Below are 16,983 nucleotides of genomic sequence, written 5' to 3'. Positions count from 1 at the left end.
TGCTTGAGACTGCACTTCCATGACCCAGACACAATAAAAACGTTAACTCGCGTGATACTATTACTGAAGAGATTAAAGATGTAAGATGCTGATATATAGAACAACCAACAGGCAACAGTCGACGATTTCCACTAAACACTGCGTAATTTTTATTTTTTTCTGTGGGGTGTTAATACCCAGAAAACAGAAAATGACAATCACAATAAGTGCATCTTGCAAATAGCTGCAAGACATCTTGCCAGTCACTTCCCTAGCACTAAAATCAAGCCCCAGAAAAGGTAAGCACTTCCTTCCTTCTAACCACTTAGGTTTCCAATACTAAAGTTATTCGTTTGACACAGGTTTCCTATTAGGTATAATTTACTCGTAGTCCTGTGTCTCGGACATCACACTGATCTCACAATGCAAATCTGCCCGACAACAAACCTCTTACTCATGATATATGGTTTGGCATTCTCGCCAATCCAAAAAACAAAAATCAATCAATAAACATAAAAAAAGAATACTCCGTGTAACCATTTCCACGGTTTAACTTGAGCTCATAACAACACTATATTCAATATGACCACACAAATAGCATCAGAGAGAAATTCACTATTTTAAAACTGGAGGGATTCAAAACTAAAATTCTCCAGCTCTTCAACCCAATAAGAGTTATTCCTCACACTTATTTCAACTCGTTAAAATCCATTTGACTACTCATTTGATCTATTCCCGATCTATCCAATTCAGGGGAAATAATGTTCAAAGTTTCTAATCCCAATCATGACCAGCAGCAGATACTTTTACAAAAATTTACACAAATGTTAAATATCAAAGATGCCGTAACAAGGTAAGCAAGGATAAGAGCGAGGAGTTACGGGTCACATATGCAGAAAAAGAAGCCAAGGCAAAAAGATGAGAAGAGAACGCTACCTTAACAATCAGGCTTAGTTTAACCGTCCAGGATAACTCATCCTACACTTTACCAAAGCCCTTAGAAAAAAGAAGAGATTCACAGATGAAAAGATCAGAAAGATGCCCAAAGATGTTAACCTGAATCAGCCTAACATTTTGGGAACCTAGGGCAGGAGAAGCATTTGGAGGGATCCTAAGAAAGTGAACTTTAATCCAATTGTCCAGTATGTGTTTCCATCCTCAGCGTGTTACATAACAGATAATAAAGAAATCTCATTACGTGAATGAAGAGAACTTGCTCTACAGCACCAATTTACAACAACTAGGAATTGAGGAGCATCTTCAGCTAAGAAAATGCTTATGAGTTGCCTATTAATCACAACATTTTAAGGCCATGAGAGGCCTTGAAGAACTCAAAATCCTCAAATTGGTGTCAATTAGAGGAGCAACACACTCAAAGAATTATATAAAGCCTAACTAATACTAATTCTTTTCATACACCATCGGCAACATTATCTACTTTTATGCTAATTAAGCCACAAAACTAGGGCAGCCCGGTGCATGAAGTACCAGAATTCATGCAAAGTCCAGAGAAGGGCTGCACCCTAAAAATCGAATGTTTATTTCCCATTCCTTTACTCCCTAATTCCAGCCTTTTCTACCTTTAATGGTGTCAACCATACCTATTTTCCTCTAAGAAGTAGGTAAGGATCTTACAAACCAAAGGTGGTGTTCTATTGAGCAAAAGAAAAAGTTTAAGTGAGTGCATTACATACTCCGCCTAAAATAGTAGGACTTTGGGGAAGTGCATGCCAGAAGAAAGAAACTTTGAAGTAGAAGGGATGACTAGACTAAATTTCCTATCCTGGGAAAAAATGCATGATATTCAAAAACAACAAAAAGGGGCAAATCATATTTTTTTCTCAAGAGATTCAAAAAAACTACAGAGTTACAACCTTGAAACAAAGATGTATTGTTTATACCTTGAACGTTCGGTATTAAGCCTTCTCAAATTTTATCACTAGCACCCCCAATATTATAACTCCGAAGTAACCATGATTCAGTTATGCTGGAAAACCAATAAGCCCAAGATAATGAAAGAACATAGACCTCGATTCTTCATTATGCCTGTCACCTCCTAAACAAGCAAAAACATAAAAGCACAGGCACCAAATGAGTGGCTGCAAGATGTCATATTAGCATCAGGCAACACACTCCATGTGGTTTGAACATACAAAACTTATATTCCGCAACACAAACAAAACGCTGTATTGGCTAAACAGAATTTTATGTAGGGATTAGTTTTCCTTATATGGCGAACCAAATGCCCCCTAACAGCTCTTTTCTAGGGCTCACACATATGATGAGGTTTATCAACCTCTTGTATATGACCATGCCCAAACATTAATAAAACTCATTACTTTATCAAAAATAAATGATGAATATGATGTCCTATAAACATTTTCTCTATATAATCTTTTCCTTTCTAAACCTGCCCGAGTACTGACAGATTCAGCATTGTACCCACCAGCAAAATCACTCTTTCACCAGCCCTGTTGTTCATAAGACCTTGGCCAATGGCCATTATCTCTTAAGCCCCCCCCCCCCCCCCCAAAAAAAAAAAAAAAAAAAAACCTAGAAGAACCATCTGCTGCTGCAGATTTCAACTCATGTGGCAGCTACAATAGCAGAGTTAAACAAGAAGCAATATAAACCCCGTAAAGAAAAAATTTCAATGCAGGTCGTAGGTCAGGACTAGACCCCTAAACTTGTTTGATCCAGGTACTGATATTTGTTTGACTACCTGAATCAAGATGAAAGTGTGCCACTGAAATTGAAATAGATCGCCTGCAATTAAAGTCAGAAGGATCCAGGATTTAAATTCTATGAGTTCAATTTTAAAGTTTTTAGCATTGGACCCATTATATTTTTAAAGTTATGGGTTCAAATCTACTATTTTTGCAATTTTAATGAATTTTTACTTACAAATTTTTACTCCGCGTCGAAAGCTATGGGTTCAGTTGAACCCGTAGTTAATACACTACATCCGCCTCTGATTAAAGTCCTTAACGTAAAATTGCGACATCTAGTTTAGAATTCCCAGCTACCTGAAGCCATCCCCTCAATTGCAAGACAAAGTATATTCAACATAAAAGGTCACTATATCCTTTGGCTCTACGACATACCTTAAGCTCATTTTGGACTTACCATGAATTTAGTAATGACTCCAAAATCCGCAACCCAAAAAATATACATAGAGGAAACATATATAGAAGAGCATATAGGCGGAAAATCCACCTACAATACTAAAGTGATCATGGGTACCTAACACGAAAAATTAGACAAAGAAATCATCTCAAGTGGTAGGAGACAAGCTCACCCACTACAACAAGCACACATCTATTTATCTTGGCTGAGAGCTGGTAAATGTCAAGTTACTTCCACTTGGACGCACCATAAAGTACAATGCAATTGGAGTTTCAAATGACATCCTGTTCTTCTCAGGATAATACAAGGAGCTCTTGCCGTTAGAAAGATATACACGCATTAAGTACTAAAACCTCAATAACTGACATGGATATTAACATTAATATAGAAAGTTAAATCAAGAATTCTTCTATGTAATTTGTATTTAAATATCCTATAAAGTATACCAAACGCAACCCAACGTCCTGAGAAGCCATCCTTATTATTAAACCATCTGGCAATCAAAATTCAATCTTGGAAGGAGAAGAGCTCAAGACTCACCTCCCACATAAGTGATCACAACGAATCAGCATCGACCCACTTCCAGTAATGCTTTTTACATGAAACTGCACCATCAGCGAGCATCCTTTCACTAGAATCTCCATATTCATCGGTCTCTTCAGTGCAAAACTCCTCTTCAGGCAAACCGTCCACTACAGCATCCACTGTATGCAACACATAACAAGCAGGCAATCCAGGATACGATGCTGAAACCCTTTCTTCCACCTTCTTCGAGTATGAATTTGGCAAAATCTTAACAATTGTTGAACCAAGCTCTTCTTTTACTGCACGAAACACCGCATCTTCAACGGTCTCACCAGGCTTCATCTTTTCAGATAACGGCCGGCCCCGGCGTCTATGGGCGCCGTTAGACAATTCTTGGTGTGATTCAACAAGGACTTTATTGTCTTTTCCAATAACCCGAACAACCATCACCTCCACGGTTCGAACCGGAGGGGTGGAATCAGCCAGCAAAGTCTCCCCTTCAGATAACTCGAGCCAGAGGTTATTAACGTTCTTGGTGCCCGGTTTAACACCCCAAGAGGAAAAAGAATCGGAAGGCAAACGCGGCCTTAGCCAATCGGAGAGGGACTGTGGGTTAGGGAAGGGGTGAGTGGTAGGGTTACGAAGGTTGGTGGAAGAGGGGTTGGACATAGTGGGATTTCTGACGAATCGACGGGGATTTAAAGGGAAAGAAATAAGTGGGGTGAATTTGCGGATAATAGAAGTTGTGGGGTTAGAAGAAGAGAAGAAAATGAAGAGAGAAAAGGCAGTGAAGATAAAGTCAGGGAAGGAGGTGGGTTTTTTGTGGAGGTGATGCTGATGCGGTTGTTGTGGTGGTGGCTGAGAAGACATGTCAAGTAGTTGTAGTGAATAATGTGGAGAGAGTTTCGATGAATTGGGGAAGTTCCATGATTGATATGATAGGAATGAAAGAGGAAGGAAGGGTTAATCGTTTGGGGGAATTAGAGGTTGATATCCATTGTTCCTTTTGGGATCAAAGAAATTTAAGGTGGAGTATTGCAATAAATCCAAAAAACAAAGTTTGTAAAAGATATTTTTTATTTTGTCGCAATTATTTTATTTTAATAATAATTGTTGAAAAAGGATATTGTTAATTTTGCAACTCTGTTTGTTCGGTCTGCTTTCTCTTTGTGCAAATTTATTCTGAAACTCTGTCTGTTTGGTCTGTTCTTTTTTTAAAAATAATTAAAAATATTTTTGAATTCTGAAAAAATTCAACTACTTTAGTATTTTCCGAGTAACTCTACAAAATTAAGTGGATGAAAGAAATCAACTATTTTAGTATGTTTTTGTCTTCGTTGAAATTTAAACTCAAATCTGCAAAATTTGCAACCATCTAGTTGATCATTAGGTGTGTAATTTTTGACCATATTTGTATTTTTCACTACTTTTTATTATTTAGTATGGAGTAACAAACTTTACACATGCACATGGATTTCTGCTAAAGAATAAAGGGTAGTTTAGTCATTTCACACTAACTGGTTAGCTGTTAAGAAAGCTAGCTTTGCCGTTATTTGTAAGGTTGTTAAGATTCCTAATGTTAGGTAGTCATCACTATTTAAGCTTAAAAGCTCTCATTTTGTAAGCACACGGGAATATACTCAATACAATAATTCTCTCTCTATCTCTCGCTATTCATCTCTCTTCATCTCTGTACTTCGTCTTTTTCATATCAATTTATATTTCTCCTCTTTATTGAATTACAACATGGTATCAGAGCTTTACAAGCTTAGAAATTGAAGCTTGTAAATCGATCGAGTTTACACTAGTAACACGAGTCGATTCTGAATTCTGAAATTAAGAAGCAATGGAGACAATTGGAGAACAATTAGGGTTGAACTCTACAAATCTGGGCACAGGGGAGCGTGTGACTCAAAACTCTAGAAATCCAATTATAGGTGTTGATTACAATCATCCATTATTTTTGTCTCCAGCCGATGTAAATGGGATTTAAATCATTTCTTTTCAATTAACTGGTATCGAAAACTATTCAATCTAGAATAGGTCTATGAGAGTAGCATTACTAGGAAGAAACAAATTAGGCATGGTTGATGGTACATACAAGAAGGAAAACTTTTCAGATACAATGAGAAATCATTGGGAAAGAGTCAATGCAATAGTATTATCTTGGATAATGAATTCAGTTGTTAAGGGCCTGCTAGGAGGAATTATGTATGCCTCAAGTGCCCAAGCTGTCTGCGAAGATCTATCGGAAAGATTTAATAAAGTCGATGGGCCAAGAACCTTTAATTTGCATACAGAAATTGCAACTTTAACTCAAGGAACTGCTTCTGTGTCTGTGTACTATTCAAGACTCAAAGATTTGTGGGAAGAATTTGAGGCACTCGTGCCTGCCCCTGGCTGTGATTGTGAAAAATCAAGAGATTTTGTAATATACTTACAAAAATTGAAGTTGTATCAGTTCTTAATGGGACTGAATGATTCATATTCACAAGCTAGAAGTCAGATTTTAATGAGAAGTTCCTTACCTACAATAAATCAGGCATATGCAATGATAGTTAGTGATGAAAGCCAAAAATTTATGCCAGCTGCCTCTGGTTTGCTAGGGACTAATCCTACTACAGTTACTGGGAATTATGATTTGGCTATGTATTCAAAAAATTATAACAATCAGCCTCGGAGGTTCAATAAGAACTACAACATTCAATGTGAATTCTATAGTCTAAAAGGGCATATCAAAGAAAACTGTTATAAAATAGTGGAGTATCCTGCATATTTCAAATTCAAGAAGAAAGGAACTGGAGGACATCATCCTAATTACAGAGCAAATGTAGTCAATATACTCACAGAAACAACCTCTGGCTCTCAGAATTTCCAGAATGGTACAAAACACCTCTTGCATTCAACTATGGGCAGAATACAAATGTGTTAGAACAAAATGCAAGCAACAACCACAGTCAGAACTCAGGCTTATATGGTTAATCATCAGAAAGTGTTACAAATCAGTTGGGAAACTATACTTTCACCAAGGATCAGTATGATCAAATTGTACAGATGCTGAATAAAGTCTCAATCCCTGCATCAGCCAATTCTGCAGCAAACATAGCAGGTATTCCTAAAGTTTTATTAGTTTCTAGTGAGCCTTAGGAGTGGATTATAGATACTGGAGCTACAAATCACATGGTTTCTGATATTGGCATGTTAAATATATCTTCAATAGTTGAAACTGAAAAACCAAAGAAAGTATTTCTACCAAATGGAGATATAACTCAGGTTACTCACATAGGTGCTAGTTCTATATCAGATTGGAATATAATCACAAATGTATTTCATGTGCCACAATTTAAATTTAATCTACTATCTGTATCTAAGGCCACAAAAGAACTAAAATGCCTGACCATATTTTTCCCTGATTTTTTGCTTCTTCCAAGATCTCTTCACTGGGAAAGTGAGGGAGATTGGTAAGGAAGAAGATGGAATCTATATTTTACTAAGCCAAATAATAGAGAAGAATAAGAGGATTGACTTAGCAGCCTCAGAAGCTGGATCAAACTTAGACAAGCAGCTAGATGTGGATCTATGGCATAAGAGACTTGTCCACATGTCTATTATAGTTTTACAAAAAGTATTATATGTTAGTTTACAATTCATTAGAGAAAGAATCAGTAAGTGTACTGTGTGTCCCTGCGCTAAACAAACCAGGCTACCTTTTCATTGTAGTAGCATCAAAAGTACTTATTGTTTTCACATGATTCATGTAGATTTGTGGGGACCTTACAAAATATCTACATTCGATGGTAATAGATACATTCTTACTGTGGTTGATGATTATTCTCGAATGACTTGAATATTTTTACTTAAGCAAAAATCTGATGTGGCTCTCTCTTTACAGTATTTCTTCAACTTTGTTAAAAATCAATTTGATAGAATAGTGAAAATTTTAAGAACTGATAATAGTACAGAGTTTATAAACTCAATATGTGATACCTTATTCAAGAATCTAGGCATCATACATCACAGAACTTGTGCCTATACCCCTCAGCAAAAATGGAGTAACTGAGAGGAAACATAGGCACATACTAGAGGTCCCTAGAGCTCTCAGATTTCAAGCTCAAATTCCTATCAAGTATTGGGGTCATTGTGTACTAGCAACTGTTTATTTGATAATAGAATGCCCAGCTCAGTCATAGGAAACATGACCTCCTATGAAAGATTATATCAGAAAAAACCTTCACCAAGACATCTCAGAGAATTAGGGTGTCTATGTTTTGCAAGAATTGTGCAGGAACATGATAAGCTCATGCCAAGAGCCAAGAAGGCCATACACATGGGATTTCAGAAGTACAAAAGGGGTACATTTTATTTGATATTGTTAATCAATCTTTCTATGTCAACAGAGATGTAACATTTAGGGAAGACATATTCCCTTTCAGTTCAAGAAACACAAGTGCAACAGAACCACTATTTGTAGACCCTACACTACATACATGAATAACATTTGATGCCCTTCCTGAAAACATACCTGCATATAATACATCAGAACAACACACCCAAGAAAATGAAGTGCCTGCAGAATTTGAAATACCTGCAGCTCAAGAATCACCAACAACAAATTCACCCTCTCCATCATTCATAGATATTCAATCAAGTTGTAAACCATCAAAACAAGTAGCTACAGAATAATAAATACAAGAACAAATTTAGTCTCAACAGTTGGTTGTCAGAAAATCTACAAGAGACAAAAATCCACTAATATGGATGAGAGACTTTGTATCTCTGAACATTCATAGAGATGAGCCTTATGCAATAAACAAGTACTTAGGATATGATAAATTGTCACCCAAATATCAAGCCTACATGAGTGCTTTCTCATCTGTTAGTGAGCCTACAAACTACTCAGAAGCAGTGAAAGATTCTAGGTAGGTGGAAGAAATGAATGAGGAGATAAAGTCATTGGAAAACAATCATACTTGGGATGTTGTCACACTGCCAGCAGGTAAGAAACCTATAGGCGGCAAATGGATTTACAAAGTCAAATATAAGGTCACATGTGAGATTGAAAGATTTAAAGCTAGATTAGTAGCTAAAGGTTATAGCCAAAAAAAAGGAATTGATTACAAAGAGACATTCTCACCAGTGGTGAAAATGAAAACAGTTAGAACTATTTTAGCCTTAGCAGCTGCAAAACAGTGGCATATTGATAAGTGGGGATTTTGACTACTTATTTGCGCCTTTTGACTTTTGTTTTAGTTAAAAAATATTTAAAGGTATTTTCGCAAACTGATGAAATATGCTTACTTGCAGGAGTATTGAAAAATGAGCCATTACGATGAAATCAAACTCAAGAGGAGTGCTTTTGAACAAGGACAAAAATCAAGCACAAAAAGCTAAAGTGCGGACCGCAGAATTTTGTGTGCGGCCGCAGAACATGAAGAAGAATTAACATAGCTACAATGTAAGGTGCGGACCGCACAATAATTGTACGGCCGCAAAAGTCAAGGTTCAGAGAGTTCCAACTCCAAGCCCAGCTAGAACTGCGGACTACACTATAATTGTGCGGCCGCACCCAGAATTGTGCGGTCCGCAGAACTCAAGAGACGCGGCCGCAGTGCAGAATTGTGCGGCCGCAGATCCAACTCCTGTCAAGAGCTGAAGCAAAGTGCGGACCACACATAGAATTGTGCGGCCGTAGAACCTCTGAAAGGGCAATTTTGTCCGAAAATTTTAGTTGTGTATAAATAGACTTTTTTGACAAAATTAGGTTAAGTTTTGAATACCAGAAAGTCTGTAGTAGTTTTTTTTACTCTTTTAGGCAACTTTAGTTTATATTGTTGATTTTACATTGGATTTTCATATATTAATCATTCACTATGAGTTTTATCATCTTTTCTTCTTTATTTTCTTCAATATTCACTATGAGTAGCTAAATTTCTAGCTAGGGTTGTGACCCAACATGTAACGACCCGATCGGACGTTTTGAGCTCTAGCACGTCGTTCAGTAGTTTGAGGCCATGAGCAACTTCATTTCAGGTATTATGGCTGGTACGCGTGATCGGAATTGAAATTTCGGAAGTTCAGGATTGATTTGAAAAGAAAATTCTCATTACGGAAGCTTTAAGTTGGAGAAGTTGACTAAGGTTGGATTTTTGAGTAAACGATCTCAGAATTGGGATTTGAAGGTTCCAATAGATTCGTATGATGAATTCGGACTTGGGCTTATGTCCGGATCGGGTTTTGGATGACCCGGGAGCGTTTCGGCGCCTATTGTGAAAGTTGGCATTTTGGAAGAATTTCATAAATTTGAGTTGAAGTGCATTTTAATGTTATCGATGTCCGTTTGAAATTACGAGTCTGGGAATAGCTCCGCATGGTAAGTCCGGTATTGGGAGCGCGTCCGGAAGTGGATTTGGAGGTCCGTAGGTCATTTTGGAGTCATTTGGCTAAAGTTAGAAATTTGAAGGTTTTTGAGAAGTTTGACCGGGAGTGGACTTTTTGATATCGGGTTCGGATTTCGATTCCGGAAGTTGGAGTAGGTTTGTATCATGATTTAAGACTTACACGTAAAATTTGGTGTCGCTCCGAGCAGTATAATTATATTTCGGCGCGTTTGGAGTAAGTTTGAAGAATTTGAAATTTCTAAGTTGAATCAATTTGGTTTGGGGTATGATTCTTAGTTTTGATGTTGTTTTACACGTTCCGGGAGTTCGATCAAGTCCGTTTTATGATTTGAAACTTGTGGGTATGTTCGGGCAGGCCCCCGGGGGCCCCGAGTGTTAACCGGACGAGGCTCGGACCAATTTTGGGATTTGGAGGAAGAGGTGAAGCTTCCAGCTTCTGGTATGATCGCACTTTTGCAACAAAGCTTTTGATACCTTACTCACCAAGTATGGTGTCACTCACAAAGTCACGACCCCCATATCACCCTCAAGCAAGTGGACAAGTGAAAGTCTCCAACCGGGGAATCAAGAGTATTTTGTCAAAAACAGTGAATGTCAACCGGATGGATTGGTCAATGAAAATTGATGATGCTTTATGGGCCTACAGGACAGATTACAAACACCGATTGGGATGTCTCCATACCGGTTAGTGTTCGGGAAAGCTTGTCACCTTCCGGTAGAACTTGAACACAAGGCTATGTGGGCATTGAAGAAGCTAAATCTTGAGTGGGATGTCACCGCTAACTTAAGGGTGGAAAGATTGAATGCTCTTGAAGAATTCCGGTACCATGTATACATAAGTTCTTCCTTATACAAGGAGAATATGAAGTACCTCCATGACAAGTACATTCGGAACAAGGAGTTCAAAGAAGGTGATATTGTTTTATTGTTCAATTCTCGGTTATGGATGTTTCCGGCAAAGTTGAAGTCAAAATGGAGTGGTCCGTTTGAGGTTGTGAGTGTGACACCCTTTGGTGCATTAGACGTGAAGAATAAAAATGATGAAGTGTTTAGAGTCAATGGCCACCAGGTGAAGCATTATTTGGGAAAATTTGATGATGGTCACGTTGTGGCATTGATTCATTTCAAGTGATTGATGGTAATCTGCATCGTGCCGCGACGTAAAATCAGGCGCTTCTTGGGAGGCAACCCATGTTTCTTTTTATTTTTATTTTTCTTCTTTTTTTTTAGATAGGTCTTGTTTTGTGCTAACTGGTTTTGTAGTATGTTGTAGGAATGAGTGTGCTTTACAGGAACTGTGCTCAGGAAAAATGCTAAGTGTGGAAAAAAGTGCGGACCGCACATTTATTGTGTGGACCGCACAATCTTGATGGCCACAGCAGAAAGGAGTCTACGGCTGCACAATTCATTGTGTGACCGCATAACTGGATATCACAAAATTGTAAACTCTCTGAAGTTTAAATTGCAGAGAAATGGCCGATCTGCGACCGCACAAAAACATCTGCTACCGCCCTCAGAATTGTGCGGACCGTAGATCGACAAAGAGGGAAGCAAGTTACAGGTAAAGAGTGCGGACCGCACACAAAATTGTGCAGCCGCACTCAGCTGCTAATCCTTGCCCTAAAATTGCCCAACTATAAATAGTGACCCTCCACCAATGTTCAAAACTTTACACACTCTGACTAGTTGACACCAAAGCAAGCACAGTGAACTCAAATTGATTCAATCATCTCGCATTCACTTCATCACCCTAAGTTCTTCCCTGCATCATTTATTACCGGTATGTTCAATTCATGTTTAGATTCTTTCAAATTTCTTATTTTTTGTTCTTCATTAGTTTAGTTATTTTTAGGCTTAAATGTCAAAATTAATCATCATGTGTGCTTAAAATAGTGTGGGTAAATTCATACTTGTTAATTAGGGGATGGGTAAACTGTGCATCATGTTTAATTTTCCAATACCTTGTCTAAATTGTGCAAAAATTGAAAAAAAACCTAAGTTCAGTGCCGTCTAATTTTGAATTGTGCGGTCGCACAAGAAATTATGCGGTCCACAGATCCTTAGGAGAGGGAAACGTCTGTGCCTTGATTGTGCGGACCACACTCAAAATTGTGCGGTCCGCAGAAACTGAACTACGGCCACAGAAAAATGTGTGTGACCGCAGATCAAAACTTCAGAGAATTGGTATTTCTGGGCCTTGAATTGTGCGGCCACACTCAGAATTGTGCGGACCACACATCAATTGTGCACTTCCAAAATTGTGCGGTCCGTATAAGCCATTCTGCGGCCGCACTCAGAATTGTGCAGACCGCACTTTCCCCTCCTGCCCACTGTTTTGCCTGCAATTGTTTTATAGTCTGTATTTGAACTTCAGCTGACTCATGTTGCTATGTATTGCAGAAAATGGTTAGATCAAGAGGACATGGTGATACTTCCAAAGGGAGGGGTCAACCCTCTCGAGGACAAGGCAGGGGTACCCTACCACTCTCCATGCAAAGAATGTTATCTAAAAAGGCAACTGCAGGGCTAGGTAGAGCTGCAGAGCCCTCTAAGTCAAGTTTATATGTCCCGTCTAGGGAAGCATCGAAAGGTGACTCAGTGCAAAGGTAGCCTGCTGTGCAATCACAACCACAACTACCCCAGGATAGATACTGACTGAGAGATAAGCCTACCTCTTCTAGGAGTACTTCTGAGGGGTCGGAAGGGAACAACCAGGCTTCGGAGCCCTCATATACTCATGCCCCCGCCGTACCAGTCACAGTTGATGATGCTGATGATATTCCGGATGACAGACGCGGGGGAGGGGGGGGGCGTGATACCAGAGTTGCAGGCCTGGAGAGGTCAAAGAAGAAGGAAGTTTGGAAATAGGTTTGTGAGCCTGACTGCATTCAATAGGTTTCGAGAGTGGTGGCCCCAGAGATTGCTCATACTTGAGCGTCAGTTCCTATTGAAAGACTTTTATAGGCACAATCCAAGTGAGTTAAGACAATTTTGAGAAAGAAAAGAGTGGAAGTGGTTCACGAAAAGCGTATTGGATGCCAAGGAGCACTTAGTCCGGGAGTTCTACGCCAATGTGGCGCACATCAAGAAGGGGACTAAGGTGACTAAGGTGCGGAACTTGAAAGTACGATTTGATCAGTGTTACACCCCATGTTTTCATACGTGAAAGTACGCCATAAGTAAATTGATGAATGCTCAGAAATAAGATGTTACATCCCGCATTTTTGTACGTTAACGTTTCGTCGTAAGATTAATCGACTTAGGCTCGGAAATGAGATTATTTTGAGATTATAAGTATTACGCTATTTCAAACAAGTGATAAGTAAATTCGTGAAGGTGAGAGGGTAAGCGAATCAAAGAAAGTGAATTTCATCGAAGTTTGACATTTTGAGATAAAATACTGTCCAAGCTACAATACCCCGTATTTATGGACCAGTGCCATATAAGGTAACACATGACCATGATAGTGAGGGGTATAAGGTGTGTTAAAAATGAGTAGTATTTTAAATAATTTGAGATAATTCTTAATTATGTGGATAATTGGATAATTATGGATTTTTAAGTGGGAGATTAACTTGTAATTGAATTTTGTGGATAATTATTTAATTAAAGATTTGGATAATTGTTGGGGGGACAATTATCCACGTGGGATCATGAAGGTTTGGCAGCAAATTGCCAAAAATATCATGCCTAAGGAGGTGGTGGCACTACTTACATCTATATCTCATTTTTGGGTGAAAGAATGCTATTAAGGAAGCCTTTCTAAATTCACAAAGTGAAAGAGTCTTATGACTTTGTGAAATTTCAGCAAATATACGGATGAAGCATCAACAAAAAGGAATACACAAGATTATGATCAAATTTACAAAGTGAGATAGATTGGCAACGTGATTTTGCTTCAACAAAATTTCATACGAAGTTATATAACGTAATAGCAACGAGATTTGTAATTCTAAGAGAACACGGTGCAATCTTTCTCAAGAATATCATTACGGATTTTCCCCTACTTTAATCCGCCGTTACATGTTTCGCCACAATTAACGTGTGTTAGAGGAATTGTCAAGAGAATCGGTTCAGGTATGTTAAGGCTAAGCCCTTCCTTCATTTTGGCATGATCTCATAATTACATGTGTTTGATAACGAGGCATAAAAAGAAGTTTATACTCCCAAATTTATATACATTATCCTAGTCTCATAAATTACAGTATTCTCCTTATCGGGACTTCATATTCAATTGAGTATTGTCTTCTTCCAGTCAAGAGAGCAGAAGAGCCTATATATATAGTATTACAGTATTTTCATTACCATAGAGCTATAATCGATGGGTAGGCCCCTATTGGGCAACCTCTGATCAGATGGTAAGTTATATACCGAGCTTACTATGGCCGAGCGCCAATGAGAGAGCCCAGCATGGCCGAGATACAGTGCCTAGTATGGCTGAGCGCCTATGAGCGAGCCTACTACGGCAGAGCATTTATATATATCGAGCTTTATAAGGCCGGATAGCTATTTTACTTACTATATTGAGATAGTTGAGTCAGTATCAGCAGGTGAGTATATCTTCAGATTATCTTTGACTCCCAGTTACTTTCAGTTATTATATTATCAGTTCAGTTTCAGCTTTCAGTATATTGCCTTACATACTCGGTACATTATTTCGTACTGACGTCCCTTTTCTGGGGGCGCTGCATTTCATGCGTGCAGGTTCAGATAGACAGACGGGTAGACCTCCTCATTAGGTGTTGCCCGAGTTTAGCTTAATCGGTAAACTCCATGCCCTTCGGAGTTGCCGGGTCTAGAGCTTTATGTACATCTTGTATATATATGTATATATGATATGAGTAGGTTGGGGCCCTGTTCTGATCACAGTATATCCATCAGTAGAGGCTTATAGACATATCCTGTCAGTTTGTGCCGTATGTTGGGCTTATAGTCCTTTTATGTATATTTTATTGGTTTTCCAGCTGTAGTAGTTATGACGGCCTTATCGGCCCAGCATTATATTGATGTTTAGTCAGCATTCGCAATTGTCTTGCAATGTGGCCCATGGCCAAAGTATGACATTATATGTTCAGAGTCCCTTAGTCGTAAGTTGGTACGCAAGGATAGGTGAGGCATCGGGTGCTGGTCTCGCTCCCAGGTTCGGGGCATGACAGAAAGTGATATCAGAGAAGTTCTGTCCTAGGGAGTCTACAAGCCATGTCTAGTAGAGTCTTATTTATGGGTATGTCGTGCACCACACTTATAAGTAGGAGGCTACAGGGGATTTAGGACTGTCACTCTTTCTTCTTACTCTAGATCGTGTGGTAGAGCTCAGTTGTAAGAACTCAATTTCCTAAACTCTATCCTATTCATAATACGACGACGCCTACATCTAGAAATGCAATTGGTAAGAGATTGAATGTGGCTATGGAAGGGTTGAGTCAGGGGAACTCGATTTTTCATGATGCTTATGATGAGTAAATGTAAGGTCTTCAGTAGATCATATGTGTACTAAGACATGTAAGCCTCTTGATAAGGAGCCTTAAGGCAAGAATATCTATCCACTCCTATGGTGAAAGGCAAAGAGAGATTCAGAAGATAGATACGAGTTTGAACAAGTAAAAGAAGCAAGATGAAGAAGGATACAAGGCGCCCAGTTAATGAAGATTATCGGTATTTACAATTCAGGTAGAGGAATATAAGCCTTTTGAGTTACCTTCAACAATAACAGAGGTATGTACAATTGGCCACACCCATCTCATTTATGCCCTATGGGGGCTAACGAAAGTAGTATAAGAGAAGGACGAGATATCAATATCCAGTTGGGGTTAAGAGTAACCCAAAATGTTGGATGGATTATTAGCGTTAGCTGACATTTTCAAAGGATTACGAACATGGTAATAATTCTCCTTGTGAGACACCCAGATGGTGCATTCTAGAATAGTACAACTAGATATGAATACTACAATGTTCAAAAAATGTTTTTTTACAAAGATAGGAACTGGAATCCTGGAAGAGATAAATATTACCTTAGTATGACTCCCGTCCCTAGTAGAGAGAGAATGTTAGGCAACCCGAAGAGCTAGTGGATGGAGCAAGGGGAGCTAAAAGCATAAGAATGTCTTGTTGAAGTTTTCGGAATAAAGTGATAGAAAGAAATATTAGCAGGGAAATAAGAAAAGAGTTAATGAAACATTATGAATAAGATGTGATACAAGGATGACAACGGTAGATAAAAAATAATGATGATACTACAGAGTCTATAGTCAAGTGAAGGAAAATACGAGAGGTGACAGGCCTTGAGACAACAAAAGAGTATAGGCCATAAAGTCATATCCTTATTTCGAGAAATAAGTTCGTGACTCCAACGCGACTACCAGAAGGAAAAGTTAGACCCAGAGTAATAAAAATCAGTACGGGCTGGTGAACAAGATAAAATAAACATGAATTAGGGACTGAATGATTTGATAATAGCCGACATCAAGAGAATTCCAGAGATTGCGTTCCAGTGAGAATAGAATGGATGACAGAAGAATAACCTTTAATGGTCATTCAGGAAGACGCTTCCCTAAAGCAAACAATGTGAGCAAAGTTAAGCTTAAGGGACTATGTTTGCCAGTTACACTAAGTGTCACCCTCGCGAGTAAGGAATTTTGTTATCCTTGGTACAGATCGATTACCGCAAGGTGAGTAAGGGTCATCGATGATGTGAAAATACGCCAAAAATGAAGAGGTAAAACATCTATAGGAAGATTGTCGTAGCTCTAAATCTTAGTACTCCCCTAAAGGGGGGAATATGGAGTGACGTGATATTAAGCCAGAATTAAGTGGTTCTAGTAACTATGGAATGGTAAAGAAAGAATGCGATAAAAATGAGAAAGGGATGAAATTGCACTTATTCAAATCCTACAGATATTCTACGATTCCAGAATATTATGCAAACACGGCGTCAAGTAAAGGAAGTAAGGGTTCC

The 16,983-nt window shown here is 38.6% G+C and overlaps 2 protein-coding genes across 2 annotated transcripts; one reads left to right on the top strand and one right to left on the bottom strand.

Moving 5' to 3' along the window:
* Positions 1–3,318: 3,318 nt before the first annotated feature.
* LOC107803943 (uncharacterized) lies at positions 3,319–4,647 on the bottom strand. The gene has a single exon (XM_016627737.2). The coding sequence runs from the start codon at positions 4,498–4,500 to the stop codon at positions 3,661–3,663; it is 840 nt and encodes a 279-aa protein (XP_016483223.1). The 5' UTR covers positions 4,501–4,647; the 3' UTR covers positions 3,319–3,660.
* Positions 4,648–5,713: 1,066 nt separating this feature from the next.
* On the top strand, positions 5,714–12,638 carry LOC142179936 (uncharacterized). Its single transcript, XM_075250836.1, has 5 exons — positions 5,714–6,512; positions 6,620–6,739; positions 6,851–6,916; positions 7,062–7,255; positions 12,429–12,638. Exons 1-5 carry the CDS (start codon positions 5,714–5,716, stop codon positions 12,636–12,638), a joined length of 1,389 nt encoding a protein of 462 aa, XP_075106937.1.
* Positions 12,639–16,983: the final 4,345 nt, after the last annotated feature.

The sequence above is a fragment of the Nicotiana tabacum genome, chromosome 4 (genome assembly GCF_000715075.1).
Source record: "Nicotiana tabacum cultivar K326 chromosome 4, ASM71507v2, whole genome shotgun sequence".
Lineage (NCBI taxonomy): Eukaryota > Viridiplantae > Streptophyta > Magnoliopsida > Solanales > Solanaceae > Nicotiana > Nicotiana tabacum.
Note: the sequence above shows the minus strand (reverse complement) of the source record. Positions and strands in the feature narration are given on the sequence as shown.